This window comes from Daphnia pulex, chromosome 5 (assembly GCF_021134715.1).
Source record: "Daphnia pulex isolate KAP4 chromosome 5, ASM2113471v1".
NCBI lineage: Eukaryota > Metazoa > Arthropoda > Branchiopoda > Diplostraca > Daphniidae > Daphnia > Daphnia pulex.
Window position 1 is genome coordinate 3542936 of NC_060021.1, and position 21300 is coordinate 3564235.

At 39.7% G+C, this 21300-nt stretch overlaps 7 protein-coding genes and 1 long non-coding RNA gene across 9 annotated transcripts; 3 read left to right on the forward strand and 5 right to left on the reverse strand.

Annotated features, from left to right (window-relative positions):
• Positions 1-187: 187 nt before the first annotated feature.
• Positions 188-1246, forward strand: LOC124193471 (endocuticle structural glycoprotein SgAbd-2-like). The gene is made up of 3 exons (XM_046587303.1): positions 188-347; positions 499-728; positions 799-1246. Exons 1-3 carry the CDS (start codon positions 339-341, stop codon positions 1124-1126), a joined length of 567 nt encoding a protein of 188 aa, XP_046443259.1. The 5' UTR covers positions 188-338; the 3' UTR covers positions 1127-1246.
• An 823-nt stretch (positions 1247-2069) lies between these two features.
• LOC124193470 (larval cuticle protein 2-like) lies at positions 2070-3114 on the forward strand. Its single transcript, XM_046587302.1, has 3 exons — positions 2070-2205; positions 2319-2548; positions 2623-3114. Exons 1-3 carry the CDS (start codon positions 2149-2151, stop codon positions 2987-2989), a joined length of 654 nt encoding a protein of 217 aa, XP_046443258.1. The 5' UTR covers positions 2070-2148; the 3' UTR covers positions 2990-3114.
• Positions 3115-3920: 806 nt separating this feature from the next.
• Positions 3921-4741, forward strand: LOC124193472 (larval cuticle protein 65Ab1-like). Its single transcript, XM_046587305.1, has 3 exons — positions 3921-4008; positions 4089-4219; positions 4302-4741. Exons 1-3 carry the CDS (start codon positions 3997-3999, stop codon positions 4621-4623), a joined length of 465 nt encoding a protein of 154 aa, XP_046443261.1. The 5' UTR covers positions 3921-3996; the 3' UTR covers positions 4624-4741.
• Positions 4742-6864: 2123 nt separating this feature from the next.
• LOC124193713 lies at positions 6865-9149 on the reverse strand. Its single transcript, XM_046587684.1, has 6 exons — positions 8972-9149; positions 8589-8903; positions 8314-8524; positions 7749-8227; positions 7464-7674; positions 6865-7398 (listed from the first exon to the last, which is right to left on the reverse strand). The coding sequence occupies exons 1-6, from the start codon at positions 9142-9144 to the stop codon at positions 7015-7017; spliced, it is 1773 nt and encodes a 590-aa protein (XP_046443640.1). The 5' UTR covers positions 9145-9149; the 3' UTR covers positions 6865-7014.
• A 1223-nt stretch (positions 9150-10372) lies between these two features.
• LOC124193402 lies at positions 10373-12483 on the reverse strand. The gene is made up of 4 exons (XM_046587189.1): positions 11827-12483; positions 11429-11767; positions 11136-11346; positions 10373-11029 (listed from the first exon to the last, which is right to left on the reverse strand). The coding sequence occupies exons 1-4, from the start codon at positions 11922-11924 to the stop codon at positions 10667-10669; spliced, it is 1011 nt and encodes a 336-aa protein (XP_046443145.1). The 5' UTR covers positions 11925-12483; the 3' UTR covers positions 10373-10666.
• Positions 12484-12718: 235 nt separating this feature from the next.
• LOC124193779 lies at positions 12719-14670 on the reverse strand. Of its 2 annotated transcripts, none has more exons than XM_046587737.1 (4): positions 14405-14670; positions 14173-14304; positions 13371-13732; positions 12719-13275 (listed from the first exon to the last, which is right to left on the reverse strand). In XM_046587737.1, the coding sequence occupies exons 1-4, from the start codon at positions 14466-14468 to the stop codon at positions 13198-13200; spliced, it is 636 nt and encodes a 211-aa protein (XP_046443693.1). In that variant the 5' UTR covers positions 14469-14670; the 3' UTR covers positions 12719-13197. The 2 variants fall into 2 exon arrangements, with proteins under 2 accessions (XP_046443693.1, XP_046443694.1); XM_046587738.1 differs by having other exon boundaries at positions 12719-13272; positions 14405-14669.
• Positions 14671-15177: 507 nt separating this feature from the next.
• LOC124193780 lies at positions 15178-18401 on the reverse strand. Its single transcript, XR_006874482.1, has 11 exons — positions 18076-18401; positions 17747-17941; positions 17492-17665; positions 17259-17417; positions 17029-17179; positions 16417-16814; positions 16154-16310; positions 15914-16090; positions 15650-15817; positions 15396-15566; positions 15178-15295 (listed from the first exon to the last, which is right to left on the reverse strand). It is a non-coding gene; the product is annotated as an uncharacterized LOC124193780 (long non-coding RNA).
• Positions 18402-19488: 1087 nt separating this feature from the next.
• On the reverse strand, positions 19489-21266 carry LOC124193620. The gene is made up of 2 exons (XM_046587534.1): positions 20565-21266; positions 19489-20501 (listed from the first exon to the last, which is right to left on the reverse strand). The coding sequence occupies exons 1-2, from the start codon at positions 20970-20972 to the stop codon at positions 19830-19832; spliced, it is 1080 nt and encodes a 359-aa protein (XP_046443490.1). The 5' UTR covers positions 20973-21266; the 3' UTR covers positions 19489-19829.
• Between the last annotated feature and the right edge of the window lie 34 nt (positions 21267-21300).

The following is a 21300-nucleotide window of genomic DNA, read 5'->3' on the forward strand; positions in this document are numbered from 1 at the left end:
GTAGCCTACGGGAATGTCGATCTGGTGCACACACTCTAGTCTCCACAACCGCAACAGAGTGATGAAAATAGTGAGTGGATTTATCATTTACCTATCGGACGAGCTTTCTGATTTACAGGGCAGATACTAGAACTATAAACAGGATTGGCAAAGAGAATGGCCAAGTAAAAAACGCGTACTCATACCTTCATACACTTGGCAGAAAAGAACGAATAAGTTGCGATGTACTCAATAACTGGGTCATTTCTAAAGCAGCTGATCTTTCCGTTCACCCGACTATATAAGCCCAGACGTTTGCAGTTTGAAAGTATCAGTTGTTTCACTCAACCGAATTCGACATGAAGCTGGTAAGGAACAACACAACAAAAGAAGATTCACTTTCGAAATGCTTTAATTAATTTAAAATTTAATGAGTGTTTCAATAAAGCATTTCAACGTAGTATTTAAAATAAATAATTTTTACAAATGTCAATTCATAAAATTCTTTTTGACTTTCAGTTTGTTATCGCCGCTGTTTTGGCCGTCGCTGCCGCTGCTCCTTCCAGCTACAAGCAGGAGTACAAGCCACCCACCTACTCCCCACCGGCCTACTCCAAACCAGCCTACTCTGCCCCAGCTTACCCCGCATCTGCCTACTCTGCCCCAGCGTACAAGGATAACAAATACGCCGACATCACCATCACCAGCCAATCTGATGAGCGCAACCTCGATGGCAGCAGCCAATGGAGGTACAAAAATAAACGAAAGAAAAAATGTATCGATTGAAATATGCTAAATTTCCTTTGATGACACTTACAGCTACGCCCAGTCCGACTACACCACCCGTGAGGAATCCCAGGTCCAGAAGAAGATGCAAGGCGTCGCATACGACTCGTACGGCAAAGCCACCTACGAGGATGTTATGGGAAACACCAACAAGGGATCTTCTTACTGGGTCTCCCCCGAAGGCGAGAAATTCACTTTGACCTGGGCCGCTGATGAGGAGGGATTCAGACCCCAGGGCGCCCACTTGCCCGTTGCCCCCGTCCACGTCTACGAGCTCCCAGTTGCTCCCGTCCACGAATACGAACTCCCAGTTGCCCCAGTCCACATTCCATTCAACGGAAAGGGCTACAAGATCTATTAAATTATTTGATACCTGATTGAAGTGAAGAGATAAGTTATTCTCATGTATTCTATGCAATGACATTATTCTTGTTGTTGACGTGAATATGTGTAAAATATAAACGACGAAGAACATCCCAAATTGTGTTTTACTGAATTTTACTGAGCAACATAAATTTTTGTTTTGGAAAGTCGGAATCGGAAAGACTCCGAGAGTTTTTCTCAACCAACATTATACCTGAAATAATAATAATTTTGAAATAATTAAGGTTGAACAGAAAATGGAATGAAAGTTGTTGGTCGTTTATGTTTGAAACATTTATAGAGTATGATCTGCGAATTTGCGATAATAAGGGATCGACCATTAGCGATTTAATTGCCAATATACTGTCATAGTACACTTTCGCATTGAAAGTCATATTACAACATTAATAGGCCCTATTCTCTTTCAGTGTAACAAAAAATAAGAGGGATAAACTGTTGTATAACACACGTATAACATTTTCAGGGCGTTTGCAAAATATTATTATCGAAAGTTTTGAGCTAAAACCAACATGAAAAACCGTTTTGCCTTTGGCTCTGTCGAAACATTTGTCTAGACGTAGTACATAGCTATGGCCTTATAGTGAAATGTAAACTTTTGAAATCCTTTTCAGCCATAGCTCATTTTTTACTAGCGAGTAGCATTTAAAATATTCATGCAATTCAAAAATGGCATGAAATTGAAAGTCCTTGCGCGTCAAATGCACGTAGATGGACATGCCAAATAGGAGAGGGGAGGGATGGTGGTGCAACAGATTTTCCCCTTGCATAGATAGATAACATGATGGGCCACTTCAATTCAATTAGAGAGGAGGAAAGAGAATGGTTCATTTGTACCACCTCGACCAAAATGCAGAGCAGCATAGTAATAATATTCTGAAGAATTTGTTCGTGACCCAATTGGCAAAGAAGGGATCGGCGCGTTTGAGTACACCCAAACGGAGCAGACGTACTGCTCGGCCCTTCACCCGCTCTCGTTTACTCGACTATATAAGCTCCAATATGGAAGATGAAAAGTATCAGTTGTTCCACAAATCAACCGAATTCAACATGAAGCTGGTAAGCGAACAACACAGCAAAGTGGCTGAATCAATTGGCCAGCAATCGTCGAAATCATTTGCGCCGGGCTCATCCGATTTAATTTACTAAGTGAGATGATATTTATTTTCTAGTTTGTTATCGCCGCTGTCTTGGCCGTCGCTGCCGCTGCTCCTTCCAGCTACAAGCCGGAATACAAAGCCCCAGCCTACGCTGCCCCAAGCTACTCTGCTCCCAGCTACTCTGCCCCAGCTTACGCTGCTCCAGCCTACGCCGCCCCAGCCTACAAGGATAACAAATACGCCGACATCGTCGTCACCAGCCAATCTGATGAGCGCAACCTCGATGGCAGCAGCCAATGGAGGTATAAAAATACTCTAGAATTAATCCTGACGCGATTTAGTTTTATTAATTATAATTTTTAATAAATCTGTGCAGCTACGCCCAGTCCGACTACACCACCCGTGAGGAATCCCAGGTCCAGAAGAAGATGCAAGGAGTCAAATACGATTCATACGGCAAAGCCACCTACGAGGACGTTATGGGCAACACCAACAAGGGATCTTCCTACTGGATCTCCCCCGAAGGCGAGAAATTCACTTTGACCTGGGCCGCCGATGAGGAGGGATTCAAGCCCAAGGGCGCCCATTTGCCCGTTGCCCCCGTCCACGTCTACGAGCTCCCCGTTGCTCCCGTCCATGAATACGAACTCCCAGTTGCCCCCGTCCACGAATACGAACTCCCCGTTGCCCCCGCTCTGCCCTACAAGCGCACCGGAGCCGGTTATTCCAGCAGCAGCTATTAATAAGTTAAATTAAATTATTTGAAGACCATTGGACGCCTGAATGATGCCATCGATCATATTTGATGTTTTCTTTGCGATAACGTTGAATATGATGGTGTAAATAAATCCAAATTATCTAAGATCAATCAAGCTAGTTTTCCTTTCACTTTTCATGAACTAAACAAAAAGGACGGACGAAAAGGTTTTCCCCAGTTTTCATCTATAGGTGACTTGAAGCTTTCCTATTTATAACAAAATTGGACAAAGCAAAACATGATTCAGCCTCTCTCATTTTTCAAATTAATTCCATTGGATATTTGATTTTTTCAAGTATATTAGCTTCGCGCTTGAGGCAAAATTTTGAAATGTCTTCGGCTACAATTTTATTTTTGATGATGGAATTTTTTTTAATGGAAATTAAGTGACATTGAATGAAGTACGTACTTCATAATGACATTCGGCCAAATGGTTTCGTTACCTCATTGAACTAACCTTTTTTGTGCTAATTTTTCATTAAACCGACGATTTGATTGTGACATGAAGAGTGGGAAACGTGAAACTCAAAAGATAATAAGTATATAAAATTTCTCGCCAGGGAATTTCGATTCTATCTCACTGATACGAAACGACAGTCGGCGACAAACGAATTTTTCGGAATTTTTATGATTTCGGAAACGGGGTGCGCGTGCGGTTGCGTGTTTTCAGGTAAGAACCGTGGGACCCATGATTAGTATTAATACTATATATATTACATACACCCTTCACGATTAGTGAAATCGCTGCATTTTTCAAAGAACGCTTGCGCTTAAGGGCGTTGTCTGACAAAAACTGGGGAGGGAATGCTTGCGGAAATAGGTGAGTTGGCTTTGCGTCTGCTGCTGAGAAAAATCTGACCACTGGACGAACATGAAAGTATGGGAACGCATCCGGAATGTTCACTCTCTCTTTCTGGCGCGAGTATATAAACCGGTTTTGTTCAGTCAACTAACCAGTCATTTTTCGGTTGTTGAAGTCATTCAAAAGACAACATGAACAAACTGGTAAACAAGAATCCGCTGGATATTGAATACGTCATCGCATTGGAATATTCCGCAATTTAACTTAATTTAATTTTTTATAGTTTATTATCGCCGCTGTTTTGGCCATCGGGGCTGCTGCTCCTTCCAGCTACGAGAAGGAATACAAAGCCCCCGAAATCACCATCACCAGCCAGTCTGATGTCCGAAATCTTGACGGCAGTAGCAACTGGAGGTAAAAACGAAAAAATAAAAATTTCCATTGCATTTTTTGTTGTAAATGAAATAAATAAATGGAATTCGTTTGGCTGGAACAGCTACGCTGGATCTGACGGCACCACTCGCGACGAGTCCCAGGTCCAGAAGAAGATGCAAGGAGTCACCTACGACTCTTACGGCAAAGAATCATACGGCGAAGTACTTGGCAACACCAACAAGGGATCATCTTACTGGATCTCCCCCGAAGGTCAGAAATTCACTTTGACTTGGGCCGCAGATGAGGCCGGATTCCAGCCCAAGGGCGACCACTTGCCCGTCGCTCCCGTTCACGTATACGAACTCCCCATCGCCCCGGTCCATGAATACGAACTCCCCGTTGCCCCTGCTCTCCCCTACAAACGCACTGGGCTCGGCTATTAAATCGGAATTAGCACGAATAAAAAAACACGGGAAATACTATACAATATTGTTCCTATTTCGGTTTGTAATTTATATTGGTGTACCAAATACGAATAAATTTACTGAAGTCCCTTTTTAACCCATTTGAGTCATTTATTATGTGATTATTTCGATTTCCCCCCCAACTGGCCAGTATGTTAAAATCCTTCGCTGACGCATAATACTTAATAAATATTTTTGAAAATTTTTTACTTTATACACTGGTAACCGTTCTGCTAAAAAATTAGCGCAACATTACGAAATGTTCAGAAGTAAGGGAATTCGGGTATGCCTTGTTCCACTACGCACTACGCAGCGATAGCAGAGTTGATTTCCGCATTGGCTTTGTACCCATATATGTATATTGCTGGATGTGGGTGTAAACTAACCAGTAATCAATCAAGCATTTATGAAAAAAAAGAAAAACTCAACAGGTTATTATTGCGTCCAGCAACTGATCAATACTGTGACCGTGAGACACGACAATTTTTTTTAATCACCTTGTTTCATACACGTCGTATATAATAGAAAGAATGGATACATTAAAATTGCAATGTTTATTTCATGTATATACAATTTAATCCTTACCGTTTTCCGTTGGATTGTTGGAATGTGATGGCGCGCAAAATGAATCGTAGAAAACAGGACGAAAATAGCGCTTTGCAAAATTAATAGGCTTGTTAATTTCATGTTACTTTAACCACAAGAAAATATCAGTCCGGCGCTGGTAAGGGACCTAATACAACGTGAATGACGTGAATGAATGACTGTTTTATGAGTGCGCCTTTCTTTATAGAGCTGTGCACCTATAGGCTACATACCAGAAAAGTTTCATTATTGTGTCCTTGGAAATACACGTTCCTTGGGCAAACCCAATCTATGGTTATTATGATACCCTAGCGCTTTACATCGGTAACATTCTGACGAAATATTGGAGCGACATGACCATGCTCTTCGGGTATGCCTTCATCCACTACACAGCGATAGCAGCAGAGTTGATTTCCGTATTGGCGTGTTATACCCAAATGGGAAATAAGTGTAGGACAAATCAATTAAAGTGTTTATGAAAAAAAAAAAGAAAAATCCAACTTGCGATTCGTAAGTAGTCTTGTAAGTAGTTATCGCAGTTGTAGTGCGAAGAACAGATTACCAGCACAAAAACATTCGATACAGTACATTTAGGGATTATCCTATGATTCTAAATTAGGTATGACCCGTGTTCATACAAGTGAAATCACCTATATTGTGTTCTTATTTACTAATGTGAGATACAGCAGCTGATTTGCATGCGAAAAAAAGAAAAATTTATTGCGTCCCAGCAGGTAGAATCTGTTGACCGTGAGACGTCGTATATGGTATAGTGCACAGTGTGGACAAGTTTAGAAAACTAAACTGCGGAACTGCGGGGCTCCCACCTCGATAATATAGAGTAGAGTATATATATGGGAGTCGAATGACGAATGCCAATCCCGTTTTATCGCTACCCCGCCGATAGATTTCTCTTTGCTGTCGCCGCCATTGGATATAGCTTTAACCACTCAAAGAGTGATGAATAAAGAAAAGGGTTTTTTTTAATAATACAAAATACAAGATTATTTTGTGAAAAGCATTGTGCAGTTTGATCCAAAAAAATTATTCTAAATCTTTTTTTTCTTCATTGGTGTCGAGACAATCACAAAATCCAATGTTATCTGATCCATCAATTAAGGTAAGCCTAGTTCCATTTTTCCTGACGATGGGCAGTGTTCTGTACTCTCAATAGGAAGACAGCACCACCCGTTGAAAAATATTTTATCCACAGACGTCCACAGACAGACAGAGTTATAGGCATACCTATCACTTTGTTCAAGGAAAGCGTAAGTGCGTTCTTTTCCTTTTATCTATTAAACAATCTGTGGTTTCATAAAATATTCATCCCAATTTTCGTCGTCACACTGCCCCCTCCCTCCAAATATTGCATAAATTGTTGCATAATAAACGTGCTGAATAGACGTGGATAACACATACGAATTACGATGCTGTGCAGCTTGAACAAATATAATTCTTCTGAAAATCTGTGTTTGAATTCGTCTAACACCATTCCCATCCTCAAATGCGAAATCTAAGGCGAAGGTGTTTGCGCAACAGAAATCGTTCTATGTGCGCTGTTATACGAGCACAATGCTGCTTACCTACTAAATAAATGAAAGGTCTATACAGTGCATAGAATATGCCTACACAGTATACTGATGTATATCATGTATTAAATGATCGTCAAAAAATTTCACCAGAAGGCCAGAAGGAGAAGTTGATGTGGATATGGATATGGATGTGGATATGGAGTTAAAGTAATTCCAACGGACATTCAAATTCAAAACAACAATAATTTCGTTTTTACCCAAAATACCCACGCACACAATTGCCGTCTCTGCTACTCAGCAAACCTTTACGACATGGCTTTTGAACAACTAAGGACTTTGGAATAAATCTATTAATACCAGTCCATCCAAACTGCCCGCTGTTGGATGTGGATTCATTATAAAATGAGCAAAATACATCAAAGTTTCTATCTTTATGTTGCTTCACCTCCACTACTGACATTTCATCAGGACATTTTTGTCCTATTTCCCAGCAACCTGCTTCTGTTGAAGGATCCGAGGTGAAATTGGCTTTGATATTTCCGTAGACGTGTCGACCATCATCTGGACATTCATTTGGAATCGATTCGCAAAGGGGAATGTCCTTCAGCACGAACCATTCTCCAACGTTGCAAGGACCCTGTTGGACAAATGCAAGGATTGACCGATACTGTGGCAGTCTAATATACGTCTATGTCTAAGTACCCGAGTATATTGTGAATAGCATTGACTAGTTTGATGCGAAAAAATTTGCTTTAAATTATTGTCTCCTGTGCGGTAGCAATCACAAAACCCTCTGTTATCTGGTCCGTCGACTAATTGTGCATGACCCATATTTCCACATAGTTCATCACTGTAAACACGAAGGCACTGTCCGTTGAAAAATGTTTCATCCGGAGACTCGCAGGGGCGTTCCCTTGAATTGCATCATTATTAATTTTAGCATTCGTTGAATAATAAATATGAAAGAATAAATTCACACGTATATACCGGGCAGTGAAAAGTATTCGAGCCATGTTCTTTTTCAGGTCTAACTGAGTGACGTCATCTAAAAGATCCAAAGCATCCGTTAAAACACTGCTGCCGCCCAGACGTTGCCACACGTCTTTTACTTGAGTTAGAAGGGTTTGGTTTACTAGTTGGTTCGACTCAACAGAATTTGTAAAATGAACTGTCAGATATTTGAACACTTGCACCAAATCCATAAGTTGTTTGAGGCGTAGCCTCCAGTCATATGAGCAAAATACATCCAAGTTTCCGTAGTCGTCTTGCTGCACCTGCACTACTGACACTTCATCAGGACATGTTCTTCCTATTTCCCAGCAACCTGCTTCTGAAGAAGAATCCGAAGTGAAATTAACTTTCATATTTCCGTAGACGTGTCGACCATCATCCGGGCATTCATTTGGAATCGATTCGCAGCGGGGAATCTCCTTCAGCACAAACCATTCGCCAGACTTGCAAGGACCCTGGATTGACCAATACAGTAATTAAAGAGGAATTAGTCTATATTGTAGCTATCAAGTGATAGGCTATTAATTAAGTAAAATTAGACCCGAATATTTTGTGAATAGCATCGGCCAGTTTGATCGGAAAAGATAATGTTTAAACCGTTCTCTCCTTTTATGTCTAAGCAGTCACAAAATCCATTATTATCTGGTCCGTCCACTAGTGACATATTTTCTGATGGGCAGTGTTCACTACTGTCAATAGGAAGACATTGTCCGTTGAAAAACGTTTCATCCGGAGACTCGCAGAGGCGTTCCCTTTAAATTGCATAAAAATTTGTTTGCATTCGGTAATTGGATAACTAAAAAAAATCCCACGTACTTGGCAACGAAAAGTATTCGAGCCATGCCCTTCCTTAATGCTTTCCAAATAATGTCGGAACCGTCGGAATCGAACGATATAATCGCACTTCTGCCAACCAGACTTTTCCATACGGCTTTTACTCGAATTAGAATGGTTTGGTTTAGTTGGGTCGCCTCAAGAGAATGTGCTGCGAAATGATCTCCCAGATATTTAAATTCTTGTAGTAATCCCCCCAAGGGAATTTCACTTAGGTCTTGTGTCGTCGTGCAAATGAAATTGCCAATATTAGAAACAGGATACTCTTTAGTTTCAACTGAAACCTGATGCTTTATCCTTTAATGGAAAGAGTAGGAACATTAAAGTGCGAAGCTTATTTTTCATGTTTACAATTTTATCCTTACCGTTTTCGGTTTGAATGTGATGGCGCGCAAAATGAATCGTAGAGAAACAGAACAAAAATAGCGCTTTGCAAAATAAATCGACTTGGTAATTTCATTTTACTTAACCGCAAGAAAATATCAGTCCGGCACTCTCCAAGGGAACTGCAACGTGAATGACGTGAATGAGTGCGCATTATCTTTATAGCGCTGGGCTGGCCAATAGGTGGCTACCAACACGGGAATAGGAAAGTTTTTTAAAATTGCGTCCTTGGGAGTACACGTTTTTTGGGAAAACCCATTCTATTATTACGGTATATATGCTACACTGGTAAAGGTATTCTAAGCAAAAATGAGTGCGGCATTACCATCCTCTGAAAGGAATTCGGGTAATAATGCTTTGAATGCCTTCTTCCATCCTGTTTGCCTTCACTCGATATAGCCGAGTTGATTTACGCATTGGCTTAGATGCACAGAGTCAAGTACGACTCTACAGCAAAGAATCGTGTGGCGAAGTCCTTGGCAACAACAACAAGGGATATCATCTAATCATCTTACTGGATCTCCCCCGAAGGGCAGAAATTCACTTTAACTTGAGCTGCAGGCTGCAGATGAGGCCGGATTCCAGCCCAAGGGCGATGACGCAACCACTTGCCCGTCGCCCTCGTCCACGAATATACGCGATCTTCCCGTTACCCTTGCTCTCTCCCTACAAACGTACTGGGCTCGACTATTAGGCCTAAATCAAAATCACGAAAAGTCACGTCAAATATCTTTCAATTTTGTTATTCCTATAACCAGTACTTAGCTATGCCAGTTTGCAATTTATTGGCTTAACCAACAGATACATTGTCCGACATTTTCTGAAGTCCCTTAGTTGATCATGATATATACTTGATACTGTATATATATAACCTACGTATCTCTGTAGGCCCCTACCTATTTCCAGTGAGCTGGCCGGTGTCGGCCATCACAGCTTCTGCCAATAGGAGTTTAGGACGCAGTTCACTTTCACTGCTGCTGTTACGAAGTCATGTTTTGTCTCGTATTACCCCTTTCTATCTATATTTCCTACTTCTATCGATATTTCCTTTCCCGGCCTGTTCGGCGATACTTATATTATCGACCCGTTCGACACAGTCAGATGGCAGCATATTGTATCGATCTTTTTTGTTTGACGTTAACTTGGTTGTAAAATGTTATGGTGTTATAAGGCTCCATTTTATTGAAGGGAAAGGAAATTGCATTTTAATTATATATATGTATATATATACAGTATCTGCAACATAACAACACACAAAATGCTGCGTGCGTGCTAATTTTCAAATTTTCGTCCTTGTGCTGATCTTCAAATCCTTATAGCCTTATAGGCCTATTAGCTGATGCACACATGTGAATGAAGGATATTACACTGATGCATGCAACTTGAAAAATAATTTGTCACAATTTTTTTATTTGAATTCGTTCTGATTACCCAATTGTGCTGGAATATCTTTGGCGAGGTTTCCGCTCGATATTATAATTTTATATCGAGCTATATGAAAACTAGGAAACCACATACAAAACAACATATCATGCCAAATGATAGGTGATATCAATGAGCTCTATGTCTACATTGCATTGCACATGCATGATAAGCATGGCAGTGAATTACGGATGAGGCTACAAATGTTTAAGGATAAAGCTCCATGAGCCGTTTAGAACACTGCAAATTAGTTTTTATCCAAAAAACCCAACGAGGCAATCTCCGTTTCTGCTACGCCGCGTACCCTTACGGCATGGACTATATACAAATAAGGACACAGGAGCGCCAAAAGAAGGCTCAGGAGCAGGATAATCAGCGTAAAATGAGCAAAATACATCCAAGTTTCCGTAGTCGTCTTGCTGCACCTGCACTACTGACACTTCATTAGGACATGTTCTTCCTATTTCCCAGCAACCTGCTTCAACTGAAGGATCCGAATCTCGATAGACTCTAATTTTTCCGTAGACGTGTCGACCATCATCCGGACATTCATTTGGAATCGATTCGCACCGGGGAATGTCATTCAGCATGAACCATTCACCAACGTTGCAAGGACCCTGGATTTGCCAATAGTAAAAAGAGGAAATAGTCTACTATAGCTATCAAGTGATATTAATTAAGTAAAATTAGCTAATAATCTGTTTTAAAAAATATATATATTACCCGAGTATTTTGTGAATAGCATCGGCCAGTTTGATCGGAAAAGATAATGTTTAAACCGTTCTCTCCTTTTATGTCTAAGCAGTCACAAAATCCATTATTATCTGGTCCGTCGACTAGCGTCATATTTTCTGATGGGCAGTGTTCACTACTGTCAATAGGAAGACATTGTCCGTTGAAAAACGTTTCATCTGGAGACTCGCAGAAGCGTTCTCTAGAATTGCAGATACAAAAATGTTTAATATGGTCTATTTATGTTTTCATTCGCTAATATTTCATAGAAAATTCACACATACCCGGCAATGAAAAGTATTCGAGCCATTTCCTTTCTCAACTCGAGGTTAGTGAAGTAATCTGCAAATTCACTCAGATTACTGTCAACTATACGTTGCCACACGGCTTTTACTTCAAATAAAATGGTTTGATTTGGTTTAGTACTATCCACGGAATTTGTAAAATAATCTCCCAGATTTTTGAATTCTTGCACCACATCCTTGATTTGTTTATCGCGTAGCTCAAAGTCTCTTATAAGCTGTTCCATGTCGTATAAACTCTCTTCATTCGTGAGAATCGAATCGCCATTCCTGGTATAAGGATTCTCTACACCAGTTTCAACTGAAATCTGATGTTTTATCCTTCAATATAGAAACATTAATAAGCGTGATGTTTTTCCTGTTTACAATTTAATCCTTACCGTTTTCCGCTTGTTTGTGATGGTGCGCAAAATGAATCGTTGAAAAACAGAAGAAAAACAGCGTTTTGGAAAATAAAGAGACTTATTGGCAATTTCATTTTACTTTAATCAAGAAAATATCAGGCAGGCAGTTACCAAGGGAACTGCAACGTGAATGACGTTATGTGAACGAATCTTCTGCCTTATTTATAATGGTGGCTACCAACACGGAAATAATAGTACTATAGTTTTGCGTCCTTGGAATACACACGTACACCAATTTCTAGAAGTATGGGTTCTACACTCTACACAGGTAGCCGTTCTGACCAAATATAGACGTGACACTTCAATGTTCTCAAGGTAATTCACCAATTCGGGTATGCCTTCTTCGCACTATACAGCGATAAAATCAAATAAAATCGAATAAAATGTTTTCCGCATTGGCCTTTTGTACCCATACTTGGAAGTGCTGCGTAATGAACAAAATCAATCCAAGTGCATATGAAAGAAAAGTCAAATTCAACTTTCGATTCGTAAGTAGTTGGTCTGTAGACCAAAAATTTTCATGAATTATTAACTAAACTGCGATGCCTATCTCAACACTGATGGCTTCCACTTATGAACGTGCAAAGTGGAGTTTTAGAAAGTAAAAAAAATAAACTTTCTGCTCGTGAATAGCGTTGGAAAACGTTGGCTGGAAGCTCTGGCTGGAAAAAACTCCCAACAAACTTCAATGCTCAAATTCAGATGAGACTCTGCTGTGATACAAAATTGTGCATGCTAACCCGTGGGTTTAAAAAAATATATATGAATGGCGTGTTGTTTACTGACGGTGAGATTCAAATGGCTTACTTCAAACGGAGATATTAATAGTGTCCATGGTAGGGCCTATAAGCTATACAAATGCTGTGACTGATGTGAGACATGGCGGTTAATCGTTTATTTGCATTTATTACGCCCAGTTCGATCATCAATGACAAGCAAATTATATTTCATGAAATGCTAGACATAGCCACTTTTTCTTTAAAAAAAATTCAAACGCGCGACTTTTCTTTTTTCCGCTCTGTAACCAGATTTAAGGGTGGCTCGAAAATATAAACAAAAATCTTCTATAATAACCAATAACAATGTTCTCTAGAATTCTTCTAATTTCACTATGTTTTAAAAAATACAGTAACGGTACACAGTGTAGACAAGAATATGGAAAAGCACATAGAAATAATGAAAAGTAAAAATAATTATGATTATCCACATTATAACGATCTCAAAGCACCATCATCGGCAGATCCTGCTATCGGTGGTGCTGCTACTGAAACATCAAAGCACTGCTGAAGGCGGATTCATCTGACACTCCTTAATCTTTATTGTGCAAATGCGGGGCTCTAAACCAGGCTATGGGAGCCGATCCTGTCTTATCGCTATACCACCAACGGATCTTTTTAGGTTGTCGCCGTCGTCGCTTGGCTGCTGCTAGGGATAGTGGTCGAAAGTGGAATACCCAGAGCAAAATAATAACAATCGTCGGTTAATATTATTTGAACAGTAGTTATAGCACCGTTATATACCTGAGGAATAATGACGCCAAACATTTTCAGCGAAGTTGGCACATTGAGATCCTTGAGAACCATCCTCTTGGCTTCGGATACAACGCTAGGTGATTGGCGGCTGAAAGTTTGGTTCAATACTTTCTTGAAATGATTAAAAAAATCAAAATGATTATTAATGAATCCAAAGTTGATATTGCTGTTGCTGATGTTGAATCCTGGTAATAGATTGTTGTTGGGTCCTATTAGGCCGTTGCCGGTATTGCATAGGTCAGTTGAGCACGATTGCGAGGAAACAGAAATGCCAACTTGATTTCCTCCGGAACTGACTGCACTCAACATAGCGGATTGGCGGCAACCTCTCAAAATCGTTACATTTCTCCCTATATAATAGCACAGAAAATATAAAGACACGGCTAAAATTATCTCGTCATATTCAATCATGTAGTCGCTAAAGTAGCTAACCCTACAACTATAATTTTCGATTCATTGCTATAAATACGATTCAGTATTCAGTTGATACTAGAATGAATAAGCCAAAAATCCACAACATGAATGTTACAACGCAGTGGTTTAGTCATACCACCACTTTACAAACAGACAGACGGTCGATTAACGTCATATCCGTTTTCTGTTTTGAGACACTCATCACATATGGCGACTGTCTGACGCAGCTGGTAAAACCGTCAACTCTATTCAAAAACTATATGTGGACGTGAAGTTTTTAAAAAGATAAATATGCATGGAATTCAACGTTGAATGGAACACGTAAAGGTTAAAGAGTGAAAAGTGTCTTTGATGGGTTTGGTTGAGAGATATTTACCAGTAGAATCAGTACGTTCGGTGCGTTTAACGATGCAAAATTTGTTGATAGCACACGTGATTCGATTGGCTTCGGTCGGATTTCTGCCACACGCTTCATTCTCCCGGCTCTGGCACGAATAACACTGAAGACCTTTATCAATGGAAAATAAGAATACCGGTAATAGTAGTAGAGTTTATGGGAAAAAGATTAAGTATGAATAGCCGTCGCGCAATAAAATTTGAAACCGTACTAGAAGCTAGGCTAATCATCACCAATAAAACTGCCACGATGAATGATTTGGACGTATTATTCATTCCAATCTGCTGTTGTTGTTCTCACAATGAAATCCTGTATTCTAATATTACACGTTTTTTTTATAGGTTAGAAGCTTGCTCAAACTACGATTGGATGATAATGAAATTGGTTGTTAAGTTTTCTTCAATGTTGCGTAGGTAGGCTTTATAGAAGGGGACGCGACGGTGCCTCATTACTAACTGAGTGGCTACAACGATATGCACACCACAATATTTCTAAATATAAAATTTCATTTGCCAGAGGGAGGAGCTTAAAGTAAGAAAAAAAAGAGTAATATTTTTTGTGAGCCGTTGTGAGAACAGCGCAAGACCAACATTTGTCAAAAAGTGGATTCCAAAAGGAATGCATGAGTACATACAGCTATGGGCGTATCATGATTGCGATGCAGTAGGCTGTAAATGTATAAGTATTTGAATATTAAACACGGTAACAGTAAAAACCCTTAGAATCCCAGATAAAATTTACGCGCGTAATGAGTGGGGCTAAAAGTAAAATCCCCAACTTAAAATCAGTGAGAGAAAAGGGAATATTTAAGCAGTCGGTTCCCACTTGCAATCGAACCAGTCTCCATTTCAGATTTTAGAGGCCACTTCAATGTTCCCATTTGGATACCGGATACGTATAATATGACGGAACTGAAATGAAAAAAATTATCAATAGTGGAAATAGTTGGAAAAAGCTATGGAATTGATAGTATAGTACCAGCAAATAACTACCAGGGCTAGTCATGTTCACAACAGAGCAAGAAATCTGAAGGCTGGAATAAACATTAATGTAGAAACTCTGCCCACTAAGGTGGGTACGCCTAGTCTATGGTTCCAGTTATCTTACAATGAAAAGTAATTCAATTGTGATGTTATTGATGACGTTTTACACCCACCAAATAAGAAATAAGTCAAAAGAGATTGTTGATAAGATTGACTCACTTTGGAAAGAACTGCTGATTTGAGTCAGGTTAACGACTGAGCAAGACATTTGAATTCGTTGATCGTAATAAGGTGCCATGATTAAGAAATTACACCACCTTGCGGGTCCCGTATCTCTCGATATGGGTTGGATGGTACCAATCATCACTGTCGCCTGAAGTTGTTGACAGACTGAATAATAAAATTTAAAAAAAAATCTATCAATTATCAACTGACAACTAAAGTGAACAATTTTATGTAAATTTTAAAATCACGTCTGTTGTCTGTGCTGTTTCTCTCTCGGTGTAGTTGTCCAGTTGCAACTAATGGAATCTGTATTGCTCTAGTAGAGAGTTTATGTACATATTCTATTGTTTCTCGACGTATACACCCTGTTTACTACCAGTTGGTAATACGCGTAGTCAATGGTTCCATATTTTGATCTGACAATTTGAAAAGGTTATAGGAAATTTACATTTTCGTGATCTAATCCATGAAATAATTCCAATTTGAAAATGGGATGAATTTAGCTGACTTACACTGAAATAACTGTTGGGTTCAGTGTTATTGACGACAGGGCAGGATTTTTCGGGATATTTGAATCTGCTGATCACCAGGGGCGCTAATGTAACAACTTCTTGCTTCTTGGGGGTACCGTATCTCCTGTTTTGGGTTGAATGGTTCCATTGGGTACAGTTGACTATGTGTCAGACACACTGAACGGGAGAAAATAATATATTAACACAAGTGAATTGGTTTTTTAGAATTTGTTAGGTTACATTTAAACTCCGCAGTAATCTCCTCTGGTATGGTGATCTAGTGGCAATTCAAAATGTCTCCGACGCCGAGGAAAGAACTCAGGAAAATGTTGGTAGTAGAATAATAGATGCGGTCGACTACAGGTTTAATATATTTTCCGTCTAGTGTCCCTGACATCTATAGACCCAAGAATACAACGCATTGTAAATTACTACTGTGGCAACATAAACTGCATCGGTGTTAAAGCATCAACTAATAATTATTTTGATTATAATCTACTCACGCTAAACGAACTGAAATCGCCAGTAATAAGGTTGACAACGGAACAAGATATATGTATCTGCTTGTTCTCAGGTGCGTTGATGGAGAAGAAACACCTTCTTGGGGCCCCGTACTGTCTCCTGCTATGGGTTGAATGGTTCCATTGGCTGATGTCGCCTGTTCGTCGATGCAAACTATCAAAAGAAGTCTAAATATTTGATTTCAATCATCTTGATTCCTGATTCCTCATTTTTGTTCACGTTTGGGTTCGGTCGTCTTTCTGGATGTGGTCGTCCATTTGCAACTAATCCAGTCTGCACTGCTCAATGAGGAGTATATGCCAATTTTATTGTATGCCAAAGTGTACACCCTTTTCACTACCGGTACGGGTGAGTAATCGGCGTCGACGGTTCCGTAGATCTAAGAGGAAGATAACGTTAAATTAAACTGGAATTCCTCGACGAAGAAATTAAAAGAATAATAATAAAAATACACATACAGATATTACTTAGTTATAGGTGATAAAACCGAATTTTGAATAACTTTATCAAGGCTAATAAAAATTTTAAATGTCAGTGCTAGGGTGCTAGGTAATAGGTCTTCCGTGAATGAGATGATTATTTAATCGACTCACGCTGAACGAACTAGTAGCGCTAGTCAGGTTGACGTTAGAGCATGATATTTGAAACTTTTGATCAGAAAGGGCAAGGTTCTCGACGGCTCAATATCTCCTGCAATCGGTTTAATGGTCCCATTAGCTGTTGTTGCCTCTGACTGAAGACAGACTGAAAGGAAAAGACATTTCCCGCTCTGTTAAATACACGATAGAAAAATTATCGGGAAATTTTGCGATTATCTGATCACGTTTGTTATCTGTCGTATTATTTTCCCGCGGTGTCGTCCATTGGCAATCAAACTAATCTCCGTGGCTGATTTCAGACAGTGAAGCAGAAATGTAAATTTGACTGTATGCTGTCGAAGTATACACTCTGCCCACAACAGGTGGGTTCGCGTATTCCATGCCTACAAGAGAAAACCGATAAAAATTATTGAGATTTTGGCCTTGCATAAAATCTTATATTGGCAAAGAAACTCACGCTCAAAGAACTACCAGCGCTAGTTTTAAAGGGTGCTGACGTTAGAGCACGATATCTGAATCTTTTCATAAGAAAGTGCGCTTATGCTGAAGAAACACCTTCTTAACGGCCCATCATCACCAGTTAAGGGTTGATTTGTCCCGTTGACTGTTGTTGGCACTGCGTTACGGCACACTGAAAATGGTGAATACACAGCCGAGTTGTCAGTTATTATAATGATGCTCTGCTATGCTACGTTTCTAAATGACTACTTACTCTTATTGTTCGCCGTAATCACCTTCCGTCCTTCGGCACCATCGTCCACTTGCAACTAAACCGGTCGGCGTTGACGACCGCAGCGGTCAGGATGATTTGATTGCCGATGGAATAATACATGCGGTCCGACACGGTACTGGATTGGGGGTATCCTACGGGGGCTGGATACACGTATCCATCAGCAACTCTGTCCATCTATCAAGAGATAGTCTGTTTTTAATGATATTAAAAGCGACTACGCTTCAGGTAATACTCACAGTCAAATAACTGTAAGGGTATTGTGTTGTTGTTAACAGCCAGCTATAGTAGTTTTACTAAAATAAACTTACGTTCAAACTGCTGCTAGCAGCGGTGTTGAAGTTCAAGGACGAGCAAGATATTTGAATCTGTTGATCGGAAGGAGCAACGATGTCGAAATTAAAGTAGCTATTTGTCAAGTTTTGATCCGGCTGAATCGTCCCAGAGGCTACAGTTGAATTTATGTCGCGATAAGCAAAGGATTCGGCAAACGTTGTCGGTTTTAACGTACCGTAGTAGTCGTAACATTTTTTTTACGGCTGTAGTCGCAACGGTTGACTGAGCTGTTGTCTTCAATGTAGTAGACGTAATGGTTGGCTTTAAAATCGTCGTAGACGTAACGGTTTCCTTTAAAAGGTCGTAGACGTAGTAGTTGGTTTTAAAGTCGTAGACAATTGTTGATTTTAAAGTTGTTGTCTTCAAGGTCGTAGACGTAATGGTTGATTTAATGGTCGTGATTGTAATGGGCTTAAGAGTCGTCGTTGTAATTTTTACGGAGGGCGTGGTAGTTTTGGATGTTGTCTACTTGATCGTAATCGGGTTTAGCGTTGACTGCCTTTTCGCTGGCCTAGGCCTCCTGTTAGCACGAAAACTTGTCCAGTATTAATAATTGCGTTGGGGTGTTTACCTATTATAAAATTTACGCCATTCGAACAAGAACCAACAGAAAAGTATTATAATACAAAGCATCTCCTAACCAAAAATAATAAAAGTTTTTTTTAAGAATCAGAATGGCTCACTGATAATTTTTTTTCTTAGTAAAAAATTTAACAAAAATAACGGAAATTTTTTTAGCCTAAAATAAAAACAAACAAACATATAATTTGTCTACTTCAAAGTGTGGGAATACGAATGGCGTGAGAACGCGCTGATAAACACCTAATATAGGCACGATAAATAGTGACAACACGCACAAAACGTAAGCTAAACTAGGAATTCGAGTAATAACGCATTTACACGGAAACAGAATATCTAGAACACAGCTGCGCTTGTTTACTGGAGCGAATATTCAAATTGGAATTATCGCGCAGGTGAGAAAAAAAATGTGCCATTATCCAGTTTTCCACGTACAATTTTTTTTCAGTATGAATATGAGCCCTTTTAACAATAAGAAGAGTAACGTTACGTTTCTGATGTTGGGCAATTAAATTAAATTATATAGGATAACTAAAACTCAACAACTAGCACAAAGAATCATAATAAAGTAAAGTACGTTTTAGCAATGAAAGTGGTATGCCAAGTTTCAGCAAAGTTAAAGACGTTGAACTTATTTCGTTATTTCGCTTATCGTTAAAACGTTGGCAGTTAAAGAATTTTGGCCGAGCGAACTGAATAATATAAATAGAAACGATAGGGATTCACTGAGCCCTAATAATACTTTTAACTTTGAAAAGGGGATGATTTTCATTTTTTAAAAAATTAATAAAATGCGTTACTCATTCAGATTCTGTGTACTTGTTTTATTAAGCAAAGAAACTGACTTTCAGAAAAGCAAACGAAAAGGTGGAATTCAAATTCAAAATCAACGCGGGATGCATTCAGCAAGAGATTGGAGATTCTCAATTTTCAATCAGTGAAAAAGGAGGGTTGATGAATGGAATCATAGATGAGATGTAGCATAAAAATCTTAGATCCATATTTAATTTAGCTATAGGACACTGCTCATTCGCCTGAGAACCTTCAACATTCTGCATTATTCTCACAACTTAAAAAAAAAAACGGGAAACAACTTCTTGACACATAAACAATCATGGCTTGGTTGGTTGAGAATACCTTTTGACGAACATTAAGGCCACATGTGTCGGGTTGCCTCCAAACAAAGATCAGGGTGTGTGCGCATCATTTTCTCGTAGTCTATGGAGAGGCAGACGGTTTTGCCATTTTTGGCCACCACATCTAGAGCCGCATTCTTGACTTCCTCCACCGAATGAACGTGGCTCCAAATCAGCATACCAACGACGTTGCTCACTTGAATGTCAGAGAGAAGCATTCGAACACATTCCTCCTTCAAATCATCGATGGCGTACTTGGCTGCCATCTCAAACAGATCCTTGGCTGTGGTTTCAGTCACGCAGGAAAAGAGGAAACGGACGCACTCCTTCTGTAAATCTTCGAGGCTGTACTTGTGGGCGGCTGCATACAGTGGATTGGCAATGTCTTCAGTCATTAGGGTCGAAGTCCGGCCCGAGTACAAGTAGTGAAGCAGTTGGTAGAAAACGTCTCGTTTAATGTCGGTAATGACCACTTGCCCAGTCTTGGACTCTTGCATGTCATGGTTGAACATGGCGGCGAATACTGGACTTCTAGCGGCCAAGATGGAAACATGGCCACCGATATTCTGGGCAAATGGAAAACAGAACTGGACGTCGCAGTGTTTCTGCTCAAGGAACAAGTACTTTGACATGTGGGTGATGGCATTCATTTCACTGATACCAAAAGTATTGAACTGAATGAAGAACTTGAAGGTAAAAACTCTTGAGGTTGGTGTGAAAAACTTTTGAGTTGATTGCCATTGTCTTACATTTGAATCTTTGAAAGGTGCAGCTTTTTTCAAAACAATTTTAGTGCTTGCTGGCCGAAATTGACCTCCATCACAGGTGACCCAAACAGCATGAGGTTCACGGTAGTAATCTGGAATGATCTCTTTCTCACCACATGAATTAGATATTTCTTCATTCGTTGTTGCTAATGTTTCTTCAATCTCCTTCAAACACAGTGTGATATACTTCCCAGTCATTGAATATTGAGACCATCTGTAGTAGTCTACACTGCAATAGGACCAAAACATTTTAAAATCTGTTATGCAGTTTGTAAAACTATTGAGTTTGAAGTCCTTTGTTGCTTCTCCATCCCATTTGGCAATATCGGTTGTCCAACTGACGCAGTGCACACCGTTACTTATTTCTTCAATGTTTATCTGATTCGACATATTTCTGGGCTTCTGGCAAATAAATCAGAAACTCACAACTTCAACTTCAATTGGGAATTTTGAATTTTTGTCTGTCTTAAACAAAATGAGGTGATAACGTTTTGAACCGTTCGGAGTTTCTTACTAACTTCGGCCTTCGGAGCGTCCTAACCTAAAATGCTGAAATGCATAACTCCTAAAAAGCAAAATAACCATGCGGAGTGGACCAAAAAGTAACCGAGTTCGCCCTCGAGGCCTCGAGGCTCGAGTAAAGCCGCAAGCCCGCAAAGGCACTCAGGGCAGGTCAGAGCTGATCTGTTTGTGATGTAGTATTATTCTCGACAATTTT